We start from the raw sequence: 16552 nt of genomic DNA on the forward strand, positions 1-16552 counted from the left end.
AAATCAGGGTTTTCTTCAAAGGCTCTTTGGCACCCAGTGCCAGCAAGCTGTGTAACGTGCAGGGAAGTGCCATAAAGTTTTATGGAGCTATTAACTTGCTCCACGCATTTGTCCAAACTGTAAATAGTTCCCAGGCCAGAACAGAGATAACAGAACCAGGAGCTTCCCAGGCAACTGCTCACTTTTACACATCAAAAGGGCCTGGGATTCCCTGTTTGTGCCCTCAGCCTTTGCTTTAATTATAAGGCCAAAGCTGCAATGTAAAGTCTCCATAATTGCAAGAGCCTGACGTTTCCAGGTATGTTATTCATTTTCTTCAATTCCAAATACTTGTAATAATGTACAGGGTGAAACCCAAACCACTATTGGGATGGATGGCTGATATTCACATTTATCCAATTATGGTTTTCCTGAAAGTCTGACTTCAATAAGATTATTTAGGGACAAACCTAATCAGAAAGTGACTTTATTTAACTCCATAGAAAGCCTCCCCTAAACAAGTGGCAAACATTCAGATTTGCTTTTTCCTTTACATGTTGTGTCTGTTTCCCCTTCTGAAATATACAGTTTAATATAAACGAAAAAGACATGACGGTGACAGCAGACTGGATTATTTATCATTGATAAGATACAAATTCCCTTTAAACTGGGGCAGCTCCCTAAATAAGATTCGTTTCTTTGCACTGGCCCACAACTTAGAAAGAAATGCACATGTTGCCATTGCCCTTGTTATATTACTTGCTGTTTATTCAATATGACAAAATATAGGTTCCATGATTTTTCACATATGAAATTGCAACCAATAAATATATGCAGTACATTTTCGGATAAAACTGACTAGAAAGGATTATATTAAAACGATGATGTACAAACTGTTTTTAGACGCTTTCAGCATTACTTTCGCAAAAATAAAAATAAAATAAATTACACATTAAAACAATTTTATCAGTTTCCTATTTTTTTTGTTTCTCCAACATGCCAATAAGATCAGCACACAAACACTTCCAAAACAAATAATATCAAATGATATCAAAGTGTATGGACGAAATCAACTTATGATACTCAAAACAACTGGTGCTTTTATGTTCCCCCAGTTCTTTTTTTTTTGTAACATAAGCAACAGCTACTGAAACATAACATGGTAGGAAAAACAAATTCACTTCATAGTGTGTATAATATGAAAAGACTATTACAAGTGCATGAAATGATTAATGTGTGGATTGTACACACACTCCGGTCTATTCCATTTGGATGGAACGAATGGAGAAGTTTAACTTAAGAACCTCTTCTCCTCGTTTTTAATATATTTCCATATCTAACCGGCCATTAAATCTATGACCCCTATTATAGTAAGCACAATATAATACAGCCACACTTTCCCTGCCCTCTTCAGCCTAAAGATCTCAATTAGCATTTTCTCCCCCAAAAGAACTCTCTTTGACCCCAGACAGCTTGCAAGTCTAATACAATGCCGCTCGGGAAATTACATGGAGCAGGGTGTTACCAAGACAATTTTTCCAGAGTTTTTCTTTAAACAAAATTGGTCAAAACAGAACACTTAATGGACAAAATACAGGTCTATACACTATTTTGTTTGGGAAATAAAAAGAGTATGAGTGGGCGCCATATATTACATTAGGGCCTTAGATCCTTACAAATGACTTTTGGATCCCTGTGGACTCGATCTCTTCCCTGGATCTCCCCTCACACAAAAAGCAGAAAGTTTCATAAAGTAGATGTAACAAAACTAAGGTTGAATATCTGCCTCCTCCGGTCTCTGCTCCTTTACATGGAGTCTTTGCTCTTGACTTTTGTATCTTTCTTCCATTTCATCCGTCGGTTCTGGAACCAAATTTTGATCTGCCTTTCGTTTAGACAGAGGTTGTTGGCGATCTCTATGCGCCTTCGGCGAGTCAGGTATCTATTAAAGTGGAATTCCTTCTCCAGCTCCAGGGTCTGGTATCGAGTGTAACTTGTCCGGGAACGCTTCCCGTCCGTTTCTAGGGAGTAGGGGGGGGGACAAGGGGAGGGGGCAAGCAAGAAAATAATCAGAACAACGTCTTATAGACTCCCCGGGCTTTATTTTCCACAATTCTTTTAACGAATACATAACCCCCCCCCCCACAATTAAATTCGATACACACAGAGCTTTCATAGTTGCCTTAGTGAAAAGTGCAGTCACACTTTGTAGAAGTATGAACATAAAATCAGTCATTTTTTTCCTGATACACTTTTTTTTTAAAAACCATTTGCCTGGTTTTACAAATTCTGTGATTGCACTGGTTCTCGCCACTATTTTGTTTGGCTTAGTAATTGCAGTCGTTGACTACATTTATTTATATTTCTGTTACATTGATGATCTTAAATAGCAGGCTAAATTGTCCACTGTAAACACAACTTCCTAGCAGTAAGAGCAAATAAAAATATAAAAGTTGTAATTTTATTTTTTCATTCTTTTTTTTTTTTTCCTGTCTCCTTCCAAAAAATGTGGAATTACCGTCTATCCTACGCGTTGTGTTCCTATGATCCAATTATGCTGTCATAAATTTGAGCGTCTATAGCCTCTAAGCCTTTTAGTGGACAGTTTTACGAGCAATTGATGCCTTAGTCGTAAAATTTACGACCCCAGGTTTTTTATTATTTGCCCCGTATGGCCTATAAAACCCAATGCAAAAGCCTATGAAACAAAATCAAGAAGTGAAAGTTTACCATGGCTCATGTGCAGTTTGGTCATCCAAGGATATATTTGTGGTGGCTGCTGCTGCTGCTGCTGCTGGGGTTGCCCACCTTGTGGAGTGCTCTGTGCCGGCTCAGTTTTGATGCTCTCAATCCCTTTAGATCTCTCCTCCAGCGATGTAGTCGCAGCTTTCTGATTGTAAATCCCAGAGTTGAGTGCACTCTGTTCTCCTCTTCCCACAGTGTGCCCAGAAGAACCCATAACAGTGCAGGAAGGCCGCTCAGAGTTAGCATTTGGGTTTGAAGGCATGTCCAGAGCGCTCAGAGAGTTAGAGGAACCAGGAGAAGGGAATGTAATGCTCAGATCCAACCCACTGTAGCAATACCTGGATGAAGGGACCTCGGATACAGATCCATAATTCCCATAACTTTGCATGGAATAGGCTGGAACATTTTGACTTTGCTTATAGAATGAATTGGCTACGTACGAACTCATGGCTGATTATTGTTATTATTAGTTTTTTTCACCCTTTGATTATGGTTGATTTGTGGCCCTTTGAAGTTCAGGGGTTTTGTTCTCTAAAGTGCAGAATTTATAGCTGGGGATTCCTCTTTCTTTATTCTATGTGCTCTGCCCAAATATGGGATGTTTAAATAGAATCACGTGATTCTGTTGGCCAGTCATAAATTTGGCTTGATGACCCCAGGAGGTTATTGATGGAAGCCTGTGAAACGTATCTGATATGTTGGCGGAACAAACCGAAGGCCCCAAGTTGGAAAAGAAGACAATGAGACCACAGCGTCACCTGGTGCCAGTTGGGTGGTAGAGCACCTGCTGAACATGGCTGCGCCACTATGGCTCTTGTAGGTCAATGATTTTGACTATTTACTAAAATTTTACATCTATATTCTATCAACTACCACTCTTTAATTGTAATGGTCGCCTAATTATGGATAAGGATCTCACTGGTTGGAGGAGCCGTTTCATTTTTTATTTTCCCCAGTAAAAGTAAGGACGCTTTTATTTAACTTGATGCTCTCAGGAAATTAATTGCGCGTAGTAATAATTGCCTTTGTGATCCATAAATTGCTATATTAATTAAAATTAGCTTGACCGTGATGATCTGTTTAATCATGAATAAGTTCACACCTAAATAGGAGGCGTGTAGCCACCTTGACTGCCATGTATCTCAGCTAAATAATAACCCAGTGTAACCCCAACACACCGGGACCCCCCAGCCCTAAGCACCAAGTGCCATTTATACCGAGTGGGCACCAGGCTTCTGTCTTTCTTTATTACCCCCTCTGTCTGTATCTCAACCCTCTGATCTGTTATCTGCCCCAGGATCTCCAGATCCCAAGTCTGTAATCAATGTCTGTGTTTTGATCACGGAAGGGAATCAGTGGCCCTTTGCGCGCAGTTCTGCTCGGGAGATCACAGGGCTGGGGACTCATTTTATTTGGCAAAGTTTCCCTGTAGTGTGAGGAGTTTGTTGTTGGCTTTCTCAACAAAATAGTCACCTGGGGGTGAGAAACAAATAAAAATCCCCCCCCCCCCCCCATAATATCCACCCCGGGGTGAGAAGCTGAGCGGATATACAGTATAATTGGGGGGTACGGTGGCCGCAGGTCTGAGCGCTCAGCGCAAGGCGCAAATGGATTTACCTATCTGCTCAGCCTCCATTGCGCCCAGAGTTTATGGTTGGGCATCAGATTTACGGCACATTACGATCGTTTTCGACTTATTCTTACTATTTCGAACCAAGCGAAATAGAGCGATTGGCCACACTGGCCAATAAAATCGTTTATGGATTTTATTTTTACATCCATATTAAAATAAAAAGTAAAACAAAAATAAATAGAACACCCCAGTGTACTCCATGGGTAGCATTTTATTCAAGCCAGTATCATTTACTTTCTATTTTATTAATAATATACCAGAATGACGAGCTCCCATATCTGTACTGTATATATAGGTTGTCGATTAGAAATCTGGGGCTTATGTTGCGCAAATGGTCATACTTATGCTTGTTTTTCTGTACATAATGCAAGGGGGTTCGAGAGAGAGGCATTTTAATTAGTGGAAGGCATTTGCCCTGTGTTATATAATATTTCTTTCTTTCTGGTGATGCTGGGGGTAGGACGGAGATTTTAAGCAGATAGTAAGTGTAACAAATGTAGTAAGTGTGTAGGAAGTTGCCTGGCTGGGCTGAATAACATTTATTGTACTCTAAGGCAATAAACCTGCTGCAGGGGAAGGAGAGAAGATGGATTCTTTTTGGGCTGTGTGGGATAAAGGCACAGCTGTCCAGAGCAAGGAACACACACACATCACAATTAAAAATAATATCAATTTTATTAAATACTCAACACTTTGTCCATAGGACGTGAACTATATACATAATAGTGAAACACAAGATGTAACCATTTCTACAGCTATGAAACTTCATTTACTGACTACAAATGAACACTGCAGCGCTACCATAAATAAAATACTGATACCACGGACACAATGGCAAAAACTGAGGTTCACAAGGTAACTGTCACAGTATGGAAGATGGAAATGATGGCCCAGAGTGTGGGTTTAGATAGAGTCAGGACTTTCTGCACAAGGGAATGCTAGATTTCACTTGGCCACGGCTTAAAGGGGACGGAGGAGAACTTGGGAGCAGCTTGGAATTTCTTGACATTAAAATTGTGCAAGGTCCATAGTCCCAAACATACGCGCAGGCAAAGTCTGTCGGGTCTGTCCCTTGGTTTGCAGGCAATGTTTGTATACAGGGAAATGTGTGGCTGTGGAACCCAGTCTTTATTCAGAGTTACAGGAATAACACAGAGACTGAGAATAGGCAATAGCCAAGTCTAGTACATGGCAGGGAGGCAGCCCCTGAATGAATAGTCCACGTCTGGCTCTGGATAAATGTGGGTAGAAATATCTGTTTGTTTTTAATGCAGCCCAACCAAATCAATTGTGCCAGCTTGAGGGAGGAGGGGAGCAGACTTGCGAAGGGGGAAGAGGAAGCCTTAGTGGGGTGTCTCTCTATTCACTCTTTGCCTTGTCCCTCTGAGTCCTCTCGCTTCTCCTCCTTATCCCCGGCTAAACTGTCAGCCGCTGCCCCAGTGCCCCCAGACAGGGTAGATGTGAGGTTGCTCTCCTTTTTCCATTTCATCCTCCTGTTCTGGAACCAGATTTTGATCTGCCGCTCTGTTAGACAAAGTGCATTGGCGATCTCGATCCTCCTGCGCCGGGTCAGGTAGCGATTAAAGTGAAATTCCTTCTCCAGCTCCAGGGTTTGGTACCGGGAATAGATCTGCCGCCCTCTCCTCCTGTCCGCCCCGTAGCCCACGCCTAGGGAGTCAGACACAAGACAAACTGGACAGAATTAGTGAGAAAACGAGCGATTGCCCAACTGATAACCCCCCAGCCAGCCTATAGCCTGGCCCCTAACTTTCATACAGCTCCATCTGCTATGGCCGCTCCAGCAATGCTCCTGCCCAGCTGCCCCTGCCCAGCTACCCCTGCCCAGCTGCCCCTGCCCCTGCCCAGCTACCCCTGCCCAACTGCCCCTGCCCAGCTAGCCTTCACCTTACAGGGCTCCCAGACAAATACACTGTATTACTGTCTGTTTGTACAAATAGGCAAAGAGCTGCCATTCCTTCCCAGCGCTCTGCTTTCTCCCTGCCCAGAAACGACTTTAAATACATTTATATATCGTCTAATGAATGCACATTGCCTTGAATGAAAAGCTCTTGTTCCACCGTGCCCCCCAATTCCCTACAAACCCGTGCAACCATGAACAAATACAACTAATTCTAGTAAAAATAAATAAATAAAAAAAAGTATTTCTTTATTTAACTCTTTCTGTAAAAATGAAAGCTCGTTGAACTTTATTACCTATATTTTCCTCTCGCAACGTCTTTTAATTAGAAAGCACATAACAAGCCATATTTGCTTGCAACAACTTAACAAATAAAAGGCCTATAAGAGCAACTGGGAAAGGAACTACTTTATGGCTTTTATGAGGCCATAAAAAAGGAGCTGAGCTTGTTCTGCTGGGGGAGACGATCGTAAAGATGGTTGAGTTTATTTAATTTATCTGTGCGTGTAGCAGTGCAACTTACCACTGTGGGAGTTCATGCGCTGCATCCATGGGTAGATCTGAATGCTGCCTTTCTGCTCCTGCCCATTGCCTCTGCTTTGCTCACTGCTAAAATCCTGTGCAAGGGAGCTCTGCGTGTTGTGTCCCATTGAGTTCTGCCTGCAGCTAGTAAGCATGTCCTTGTCCTGGTAAAATGCGTTGGATCCATACTCATAGGGGCCCCGGCTGGAGCCAAACACAACATTATCTTGCGGGGTATAGAATGGAGACGAGTAGATCCTATTCTGAGCCACCGCTGCTCCATAAGTGGAAAAATGCCTAACAGGGTCATAGGCTGTGGAATTAAGGGCCACATTGGGGAGAACTTCTTGGCCACTGGCTAAATGGCAGGATAAGGAAGGGTTAGTGAAATAGGAATTCATATCTTCTCCTTTACCTGCCTGGAAGATTTCTTTAATATTTATTTCTGTCTCCAGTTTGTAGTCTGAACTAGATTGTTATAGGGACGGCTCCAATCCAGGACAGACAAAATGACAAAGTCAGCTGACCCACTTGGAGCCAATAGGAGGCGAGATGTCAAGAAAGGGAAAAATTGGTTTTGCTTGTGTTGATTCCCCAGCTGAAAGTCTATGATACACTCAAAGTGAGACTTGCAATTAGAAAGAGGGAATTAGTTCGGTGGGGGGAAATTCCTCTGCGTTGGGGGTCAAACCTCAAGAGAACGACGGAGTTTAAATAAAATATGCCATTTTTTTTGTGCTAAGTAGAATGTAAAGTTCCGATAGAATCGAATGTACAGGCAGAATCGTGTGCAATTTAGCAGTGATTTCACCCACTAATGCACACAGCCCTGGGCACACTCCTGCCATATACACAGCCGAGTGCATTACACCTTATTAACCATATCAGCCCTTATCAGCAGGGAGCAGATATTACACAGTATAATGGGGGCTGTGAGCAAAACGACCCCAACATTATGTCTCCAACCTGATCACGCAAATTAAATTCCCTTATTCAGATCTCTGCTTCTGTAAATCTGAATCTCTAAACACGAACCTGCAATTAGCTCATTTCTCATTTGCATCCAGTAATCGTGTTGCCACTGTAATCAGTGCTAATAAATAGCAATGTAACAGTCAGGGCTTGATATTGTTTTTATATGGAGGTGTATGCAGTTAAATGAATGATTAACAGAAGTAGCAGCATCTTTTGTTTTGGGGAGTTGATCATTTTATCAGTAATAATACGACTCAAGATTGACATGTCCATTTCATTTTATTTATCTATTTATTATTATTGTATTGTTATTTTACTAATATTGATGTCAAAGTTACAGGAATCACAGGGTCATTTAATGTATAAAAGTCAGATCCCCTTGGGCTCCTTGTAGCTTTCGCCCGCCCAAAGCCCCCACATATAATAATAGCCCAGGTACATGCAACCAGCTTATTTCATCTGGCAATTTATTTTGTGGGACTGAGACCAGATATACAACTCAGACAGCCCAGCTTATATTTACTGTTGTTGGCAAAAAGGGGTTTTGTCTCCTCTCAGATACAATGAATTCCTAAAAGTCACTATTTGTAAGAGTTACAAAAAGCAATATTTTTTTAGGGCTGGCAAAGAAACCCGGATGCTGAAGGATTTTACGATCTTTTTCCTGTGAGCATCAAAGCCAAATAGAGGTTATAAAGCCATAAAAATGGGAACAGACGAAAAGGGGTCGTTTATTGCCCTGGTATCACACTAGCAAATCCCATGAGTGTAAACAACAAAAAGAAAGGGGGAAAAAAGAAAGAAAAAAAAGTTTTAACTAAAATAAAGAAGAGACCATTTGAGATTAAACAGCCTGTGTGTGGGACACTCATGTGAAAGTAAGGAATTAATATATATCTATATTTATATGGATATTCATAGATTATATAGTAGGGGGTGTGATTGTATATTTATACTAGGCGATTGTTTCCATTTAGATATATCACTGGTATAACTCTTATACCTCATTTCATTGTATTTAATATATATTTTTGTCAAGAATTTGCGAATGTGCAAACATTTTCCATTCCAGACCAGACCATGGAATGTTTGACTTACTGTACAGACTGGTGTATAAAGAGCAGATTATATTTAAGTGATATGTTACTGATTCATACAGATCATGTCAATTTGTAAGTTCAACCATATATGTTTAGTTGTTATAAATCTGTTGTGTGTGTGTTTGTGTGTGTGTTGGAGGGATAAAAACACGTTGCATTTCGTTTGGGCTGCTTTATTTTATTGTTGACTGACCGGTTTATTTACTGCACAGTTTTATTGGAAATTGGTTTCATGCGTATATTGGGGGCCCGGACGCCTTTTCGAGGCTAGAATGGGATTACATAAGTTCCCTTCAACCTCCCTATGAATTTCCCCCCACAGATCGCTTGGTAGAGATATTATTTTAAGGGTAAGTGCTCAGGATTCAGGGATTTCAGAGAGCCTGTGTTAGAATGGTGCCTGCCTTGCAGGGAAAGTTCACAGTTTTATTACTAGTCTAAGCAAAGGGCAAGGCTTCTAGCACTAGTCGATTTATGGGGAGAGGAAAGCCGGCTAGCACATGCAATTTCAAGCAACAAAAGGAAACCATGGATTGTGCATTTTCAGCACAGCAATTTGGGAAATAAGTTTTAAAGCTTTTCCTATAGTGGAGGCTGCATTTCCCCAGCACATACAGGTTGGCTGAGATCTGCAGCGGATATTCCTGACTCCTCCACCCCCACAAACTTACACTTTTAGCTACAAGATATTGCAGTGTGTCTAGAGGTAATTGCCTGCAAGGTACAGTCCTTAAATGAAACAATTATGTAAGCTCAGCAGAATTTGAAAGAACAGATGTTTATAACAGGAGCTCTGACTTGTGCTCAGCTCTCTATCCCCCCTAGAGCTGCAACTCGCCAAAGCCAAACACACGAATATTATTTCAAGATTTACAGGTAAGAACTTTTTTTTTTTTTCTGTCCTTTCTTTAACTTCACTTTGTAGAAATGATCCAAACATAGTCATGGAGATTGAACAATTACGCTCTTGGTTTCTCTAATTAGCGGATTGATTAAGTGATACACATAAAACAATTGCCTCTGCACACGTGTTTTCTATATCCTTCCTAATGAAGGCAAAGGAAACAACATCAAGGAATATTTTTTTTAGGGGAGAGGAAGCCTGTGGCAAGCAGTGGCCGCTGTCAGGGTGCATTTCAGCACCTCCATGTCACTGGCACTGGCACCCATCTCTGAATCGCTCAACGACTGCTAGTGATTATTTGCACTAAACTCCATTTGCACACTCTCCCTTCTCCATATAAACACTAAAGCCATAAATAAGGGCGCATATGATGATCAGTATTAATATTAAATGTTCACTTTCACAGCATGAACTCATATTGGTGCGATCACACAGTAACTGCCCCCATTAAATGTAAGGGAATATGTATGTGCGCTGTGTGCGTGTATTTAACACGATTAAACAAGACGATGTACTGCTGGACATAATACACCAGATATATAAATACAAATTACCTATCCTGTTCAGCCTTTTAATTTGAATGTGTGATTGAATGCCTAGTGGAGTTCATACCTTTTTATTTATGTATGATATGACCAAGCAAGCCAATGGTCCATTAAGAATTCAGTACATTGTATTGCTGAAAAGCTGTGTTGTTATTGATCAGATACCATAATTTGGGCTTGGAATGTCTGATTGCCTGTGTGTACAATTATTTGCTTCTTGGGGTACAGGGGCGCATGTTATTTATAGGGTTATAGTAATTTATCTGGTAGTAGACAAATCGATTTGCTTTTATTTATTTTAATGTAGTTACGCGTGTAATGTTAGAACGCATTCTATAATATGAACCCTAAGCCTTTGCCTTAGTATAGAGCTGAAGGAAAGTGTTAGGAATAAATGTGCTGGCAACTTTGTGTAGATAAAGTTTGCCCTCCGATTGCGTCAATAATGCTCTGGACACGTTAAATGCAGCGCAAGCAATTCCTGAACTGTAACTTCTCTCCCCTGTTCCTGTGAATATGAGAGACGCTAGGTTTGCACTGAGATTAAATTGTTGCTTTAAACATTAAAACATAATTATAGAGGGAAGGGATAGTTCTGGAGTTCCTAAAGTGAGTGTAATTTAACTGTATTTATTCGTGCTTAATGGATTCTGTGCCTCAGTTTCACTGTAAAAACCATTTCAGCTTCAGTTTCCTTCGCGTCTGTTTTACTTTTCTATTAGTTTTCCTTTTGGTGTCAAAAATGCAGAGCACCCTATGCCCTAAATACACCGAGGCTTCTCTCTGATCTCCAACTCGAATCTGCACTAAAATACATCTGCCTACATTGTACTTTTATACATTTTATGTTTAGAATGTATTTTCTCAGTGAAACATTGTCTCTTTATTGCAAATACTTTTTTAAGCAGAATTTGCTTTAGCTGGGGAATGATACGATTAAATATTGCATGTATTTTTCCATTAATACATTTTTTTGTAGGAGGAAGGTATATTGAAATAAACTAATAAGATAAATGTGTTTCTTTTAGACACAACGTTACCGTAGAGCAAGGACGCAGGGCACACCCACGGAAGCTTCACATGGAAATTCAAGAGAGAACTATGGGCAATCTGGCTTTTTAGCATTTTTATAAGACAATATTCAGTAGTATATATATATATATATATATATATATAAAAATATATATGATTATACATGGCTGCTGGACTTTTCTTTTGCTTTGCTTCATTTTAACAAAGAGAAACATGGCAACGCTTTACGTCACTGTATCATTCTGTATGACATCATATTTCCCCAGTCTGTATTGCATCATATATAGACACGTGTCTGACCGTCTGACAACCACAAAGTGCTTCCTCTATGACTCTATTTAGCTTCAGCAACACAAACTGCTGCAATTGACAAAGCGTTATTAAATATGAAAACATAACCTTACAATGAAAAATGGCACAGCCATTAACCTGAAGGGGTTCCATTCTTCGTGTTTACAGGGTTGAAAGCTACTGTCTCATATCAGATTACAAGAAAGATTTATTCAATAAAACAACACTGCGTTGCCTTAAGTGAAGGCTACATGTGATGCTTTTAACAGGGCGATCCAGCGTATTAAATGCAGCATTTCCAACTCTACATCATTTTTATGTCTCTCGCAATGAATTCAAACTTAAATGTGCCCGACAATATATTGTGATCCTCCTAAATAAAGCGCTTTGTGGGGAGCTAGTGCTGGGAGCTGCTTGCTATGTGCAGGATAGAATTGGATTTTATTTGCTGTAAGAGCAGGGCAGCTGCCTGGATACACACATACCCTCAGTGCCATAAAGCTGCTCAGCACTGATCACATTCACACATTTAAAGGAGTAGATGCAGCACCCAACACTCCCCACCACCTGCTTCTCATTAGGCTTCTCACACTACAAAAATCCTATTTCAGAAATTCAGAAAGGATTTAATTTGTAGGTGAATTTAATAATCCCTTAAAAAAGAAAAAAAAAAAACAAAAACCCCAAACAGCCGATTCCTGACCAATTGAATGCGATTGCGCTGGTTTGGCAGCGTTTGGTCACTTGGTGGCAGTATATAAACAAGTAAACAAAGGAATGCCCTTAGGACTAAGCCAAGCTGCATTACAGAATGACTTCAATTTCACTAGCTTGCAATATGGCAGTCTCTAGAGGAGATCCAGGCAATAGAACCGAGGTCACATTTTAAGGTGATAGCTAAGAACGTTTTGGACAAGAGTTATTTCAGCAAAGAAATACTTCCAAGAAAAGAGCTGGATGTAGACAACAGACTAATATTTTTTCCCACATAACAGTGAGCCCTATAACATGGGAGCAGCAATATTGTGACTTCTTAATAGAGGCAGCAATAACCCCCAGCTGCATGTTTGCTTTATATCCTGCCAGTAACTGGACCTGGGTAAAAACACTGTATAATTCGCATATACATGGAGATACTGTTATTTCTATCCATTCTAGGTCTAACCATAAAAAATGAAAAATAAAATAAACGTATATACAAATAAAATCACTTGTACCAGAATAGTCCCAATCTCTAGATCTTTATTTTAATTGTTTTTGTTGTATTTCTAGAATTGCCAAGACAACTATGTATTGAAACAAGGAAGAGAGCAGGGGAATCCGGCCAATAAATACACAAAGCGAATAGGCATGTGCAACACTTTCATTTTCTTATTAACTTACACTTCACGCCAATAAATATGTGGTTATTTTTGTATTTGAGAGGTTTACGGCCTGCAAGAACAACACAAAGAACAAATGGATTGAGGGGATATAAAATATTCATAGACTGGAAGAATATTTAACACGAAATTGGGTTTCTATCTGTAAGACGTTTATAAAACACCCGCTGCCGTTTATTACAACACTATGAAACGTTTAGCATTGCACATTATACAAATGTATGGCCACATGGAAACCTTAAAAAACAGACATCGATTTTACAGTAAATTGGTATATTTTGTATAAAACATCTCTATAAAATTACAGAAGGTACGGGGAAAAATATGTCATGGCATAAAATATACAATCGAATGTAATATATATTAATAGTTGCGCATACAATCATTTTACTAAAAAAAAGTAACATTGTTAAAGCAGAAAGAATCCTATAGCAACAATTTTTTAGAAAAAAAAATAGCTCTGAGGATTATAATAACACAGGCCTATTAAATAAAGTAACATTTTTTTATACACCTCTTAGATGTAATTGAAATAGTTTCACATTTAGCCCGGGGTGTTTGCTTGCAATGTATTCTTTAAACGAGATTGGCATTTAATATATTTTCAGCTCACGTAATAAATGCTTTCTGCTAAACCACAGGTAGATGCAAAAGATATTAAGCAGAAAAGAGACCATCGTGTTTATCCATAATGTTAAGCAAAGCCAAAGTCACTAGTTGTATTAGACTCCCATTACCGATGCCCTGGATAAATACATTTATTTTCAAGGGAGTTTTATTTGTAAGACTGGAGCTGATGTATAAATCACACTTAGATGTGTATATATCAAACGTTTGTGGCTTGTGCAGTTTTATGAGAGATGGAAGCTGCTCGGGAATGGTAGGAAATCGATAGGCAGAAATGAAAGCTGGGTGGGTGCAGCCCTATAGGCCTCTCTGTGATGCCAGTCCTGGAAGCTCACAGTAAATCAGATACGAAATACATACTAAATATATATATATTCTATGTGTGTATGTAGCTATGTCTGCACATTTCCATCTCAGGACAATACCCTGCCTGCACAGAGCTGGGCAATATCTGCATCTACAACAAACAATAGCACAGGGCCAGTTGCACACACATTGCTGCTATTTAGTATTTCGGATCCTTCCACCCACATATGCGGCAGAGATTGCAGACAAACAGCGCTAAAAACAATCAAAGTCCATGCTGAGAGCAGACTCATCAACAGCAGAGAATATTCTCCCTTTGAGCCATATATCCGTTCCACTCTAACTTGGGTATTAATGAAGAAGCCATATAGGGGGGTTATTAATACCATATCATACGGGAATATAGGCCAGTGCATAAATACTGCAGGCAGAACTGAGCATGGAAATTCATAAATTCAACGAAATTGTCTAGTAGCAATGTGCTGTTGTTTGAGCAAAACCCCCAGCATAGCCCCCAGCTTCATTCCCTCTCCCCGGATAATACAAATACATGTTCTACTCATAACTGCTTATGTCCCTCATGATTTCTGCTTCCCTCACTGACCATTTCTATACAGGGGATCATAATATTCCAGCCCTGGCTCAGACAAACCTTACTAAACCACCAATTGAAATAAGTATTTTATTTCATTCTTAATTCTTTATTTGTAACCTATATTACACACTATTAGGGATAGAGAGATAAGATAGATAGATAGATAGATAGATAGATAGATAGATAGATAGATGATAGATAGATAGATAGATAGATAGATAGATGATAGATGATAGATAATTAGATCATTGCAATGTACAGTGAAACAAAGTGCATAGCAGCAATAAGCAAACATACAATAAACACAAGAGTAAAGGGCACATAAAGATGCACCTTCTTTTTACACCGCAAGCAGACAACACAGGGCTCGTCTAGCGCTCTAATTAAATTATTAATTAAGGACAGACAGGCAAGGTCACACTAGCAAAGGACGCTTATACCCAAAATGCCAAGCAAATTAACGACTGGATAAAAATGTTTTCTTTCTGCCCTTTGCAAGAGCAACAGCAACAGCAACACAGACAAATTTAACACCCAGCTCTAGTGACCAAAACCCCCAGACCGAGCTTGGCACAAGCTCCTGGCAAGTCTGGCAAGAAGCCGATTGCGCATGCTCAGCACTCACCCTCACTCCTCTCTTCTTTCGGTACAAAAGTTCCCACTTTCTCTTCCTACCCACCATCATTATCCCCCCAGTCGTCCGAGCCGAGTTCCTCTGCGGCTGTGTCTCATTACACTCACTGTATCACACCCCTTTCCCAAGGCCTAGAGCCCTAGCGCCGCCGCAGCGTTAGTACATAGAGGACGTGACAGCAAGAAGCGATTTAATATCAGTCAGACACAGTTGTTATTAAAAGCCAGTGACATCACATTAAGAATCCCCCACATTAACCCCCATTTATGCTCCCCTTTTCCTGTCATAGTGATTCCCTGTAGCAGAATGTTCTGTATCCATTTCTCTACCCCCCATCGCCATGGATCATTAGTTAGAGAATGTTAGCCAATAAGGGAACACTTACCAGTGCTGCCTCTCTCTCTCTCTCTCTCTCTCTCTCTGTATCTCTCCCTCTCTCTCTTTCTCTCTCTCTCTCTTCCTCTCTCTCCCCCTCTCTCTGTCTGATCCGGGGATGCTGCTTGGTGCTTCAAGAAAACATTATACAAAATAAATAAATAAATTGAAAAAAAAAAAAAATCAAGGTGGGGACAAAAAGGCAAAGCGATGATCTGCTGCTACAGCTCGGAACTCTGGGGAAAGAAAATAATAATAAGGGAAAAAGGTATTTCTGAGCCGGCGCTCCTTTATTCTGTGCCTTCTCCAAACGGAACGCAGAGCCTTTGCCCCCAGGGGTGGAACAGGGGGAGGCGGCCAGAGAGGTGCAGTCAATTCATTATTTCCAAAATGCCTTGAGCAGCCCAGAGTTCCACAAGGCGAGGGAAAAGAAAAATAGCTAGAATTTCAGATATATCGATATGTGCATAAACACAGGTAGGACCGAGCCCCTCACACTGGCACCGGGCGGACTGTTATAGGAAGGAGCACCGCGAAATAGTCATAAGAGAGAAAGCACAATAAAAAGTTCATGTTCACGGAGAGTCCACATGACTTCCTGTGGCCAATCCAACTTGTGATTCAGTCGTAAACTTTTATTGCCCAGCTGTAAATTTTCTGCAAACAACCAAGAATGCGCTGCATTTGTGTGGCGTGTGCAAATGGCTTTCCCTGACGCCATATTTATCCATTTTTTTATTATTGGCTTTTTTTTTACATACATTTTTTATTTATATGTATCTCCTTCCCCTTTATTATACGCCGCACAAATGAATCCTCTGAGTGCTCTGTGGCTGAGAATAAAGACAAAGGAGGAACAGCCTTTATCTTTATATGTTTAGGAATGAAGCTAATTTCAGTCAGATGAAGGCCTCCCTTACATGCCGAATCTTCCCCAGCCTGCCTGCCATGTATCACAACCTAAACTGGGATCGGGGCAATCAAATCGG

At 40.3% G+C, this 16552-nt stretch overlaps 2 protein-coding genes and 1 long non-coding RNA gene across 4 annotated transcripts; 1 reads left to right on the forward strand and 2 right to left on the reverse strand.

The window, feature by feature from the left end:
• Positions 1-450: 450 nt before the first annotated feature.
• On the reverse strand, positions 451-4927 carry hoxc5 (homeobox C5). Its single transcript, XM_002936649.4, has 2 exons — positions 2710-4927; positions 451-2000 (listed from the first exon to the last, which is right to left on the reverse strand). Exons 1-2 carry the CDS (start codon positions 3170-3172, stop codon positions 1786-1788), a joined length of 678 nt encoding a protein of 225 aa, XP_002936695.2. The 5' UTR covers positions 3173-4927; the 3' UTR covers positions 451-1785.
• Positions 4928-5013: 86 nt separating this feature from the next.
• Positions 5014-7213, reverse strand: hoxc6 (homeobox C6). 2 transcript variants are annotated; one of them, XM_004911935.4, is made up of 2 exons: positions 6799-7213; positions 5014-6025 (listed from the first exon to the last, which is right to left on the reverse strand). In XM_004911935.4, the coding sequence occupies exons 1-2, from the start codon at positions 7196-7198 to the stop codon at positions 5721-5723; spliced, it is 705 nt and encodes a 234-aa protein (XP_004911992.1). In that variant the 5' UTR covers positions 7199-7213; the 3' UTR covers positions 5014-5720. The 2 variants fall into 2 exon arrangements, with proteins under 2 accessions (XP_004911992.1, XP_004911991.1); XM_004911934.4 differs by having other exon boundaries at positions 5014-6049.
• A 2445-nt stretch (positions 7214-9658) lies between these two features.
• Positions 9659-12866, forward strand: LOC105946563. The gene is made up of 2 exons (XR_004221372.1): positions 9659-9748; positions 11350-12866. It is a non-coding gene; the product is annotated as an uncharacterized LOC105946563 (long non-coding RNA).
• The last annotated feature ends 3686 nt before the right edge of the window (positions 12867-16552 follow it).

This window comes from Xenopus tropicalis, chromosome 2 (assembly GCF_000004195.4).
Source record: "Xenopus tropicalis strain Nigerian chromosome 2, UCB_Xtro_10.0, whole genome shotgun sequence".
Classification (NCBI taxonomy): domain Eukaryota; kingdom Metazoa; phylum Chordata; class Amphibia; order Anura; family Pipidae; genus Xenopus; species Xenopus tropicalis.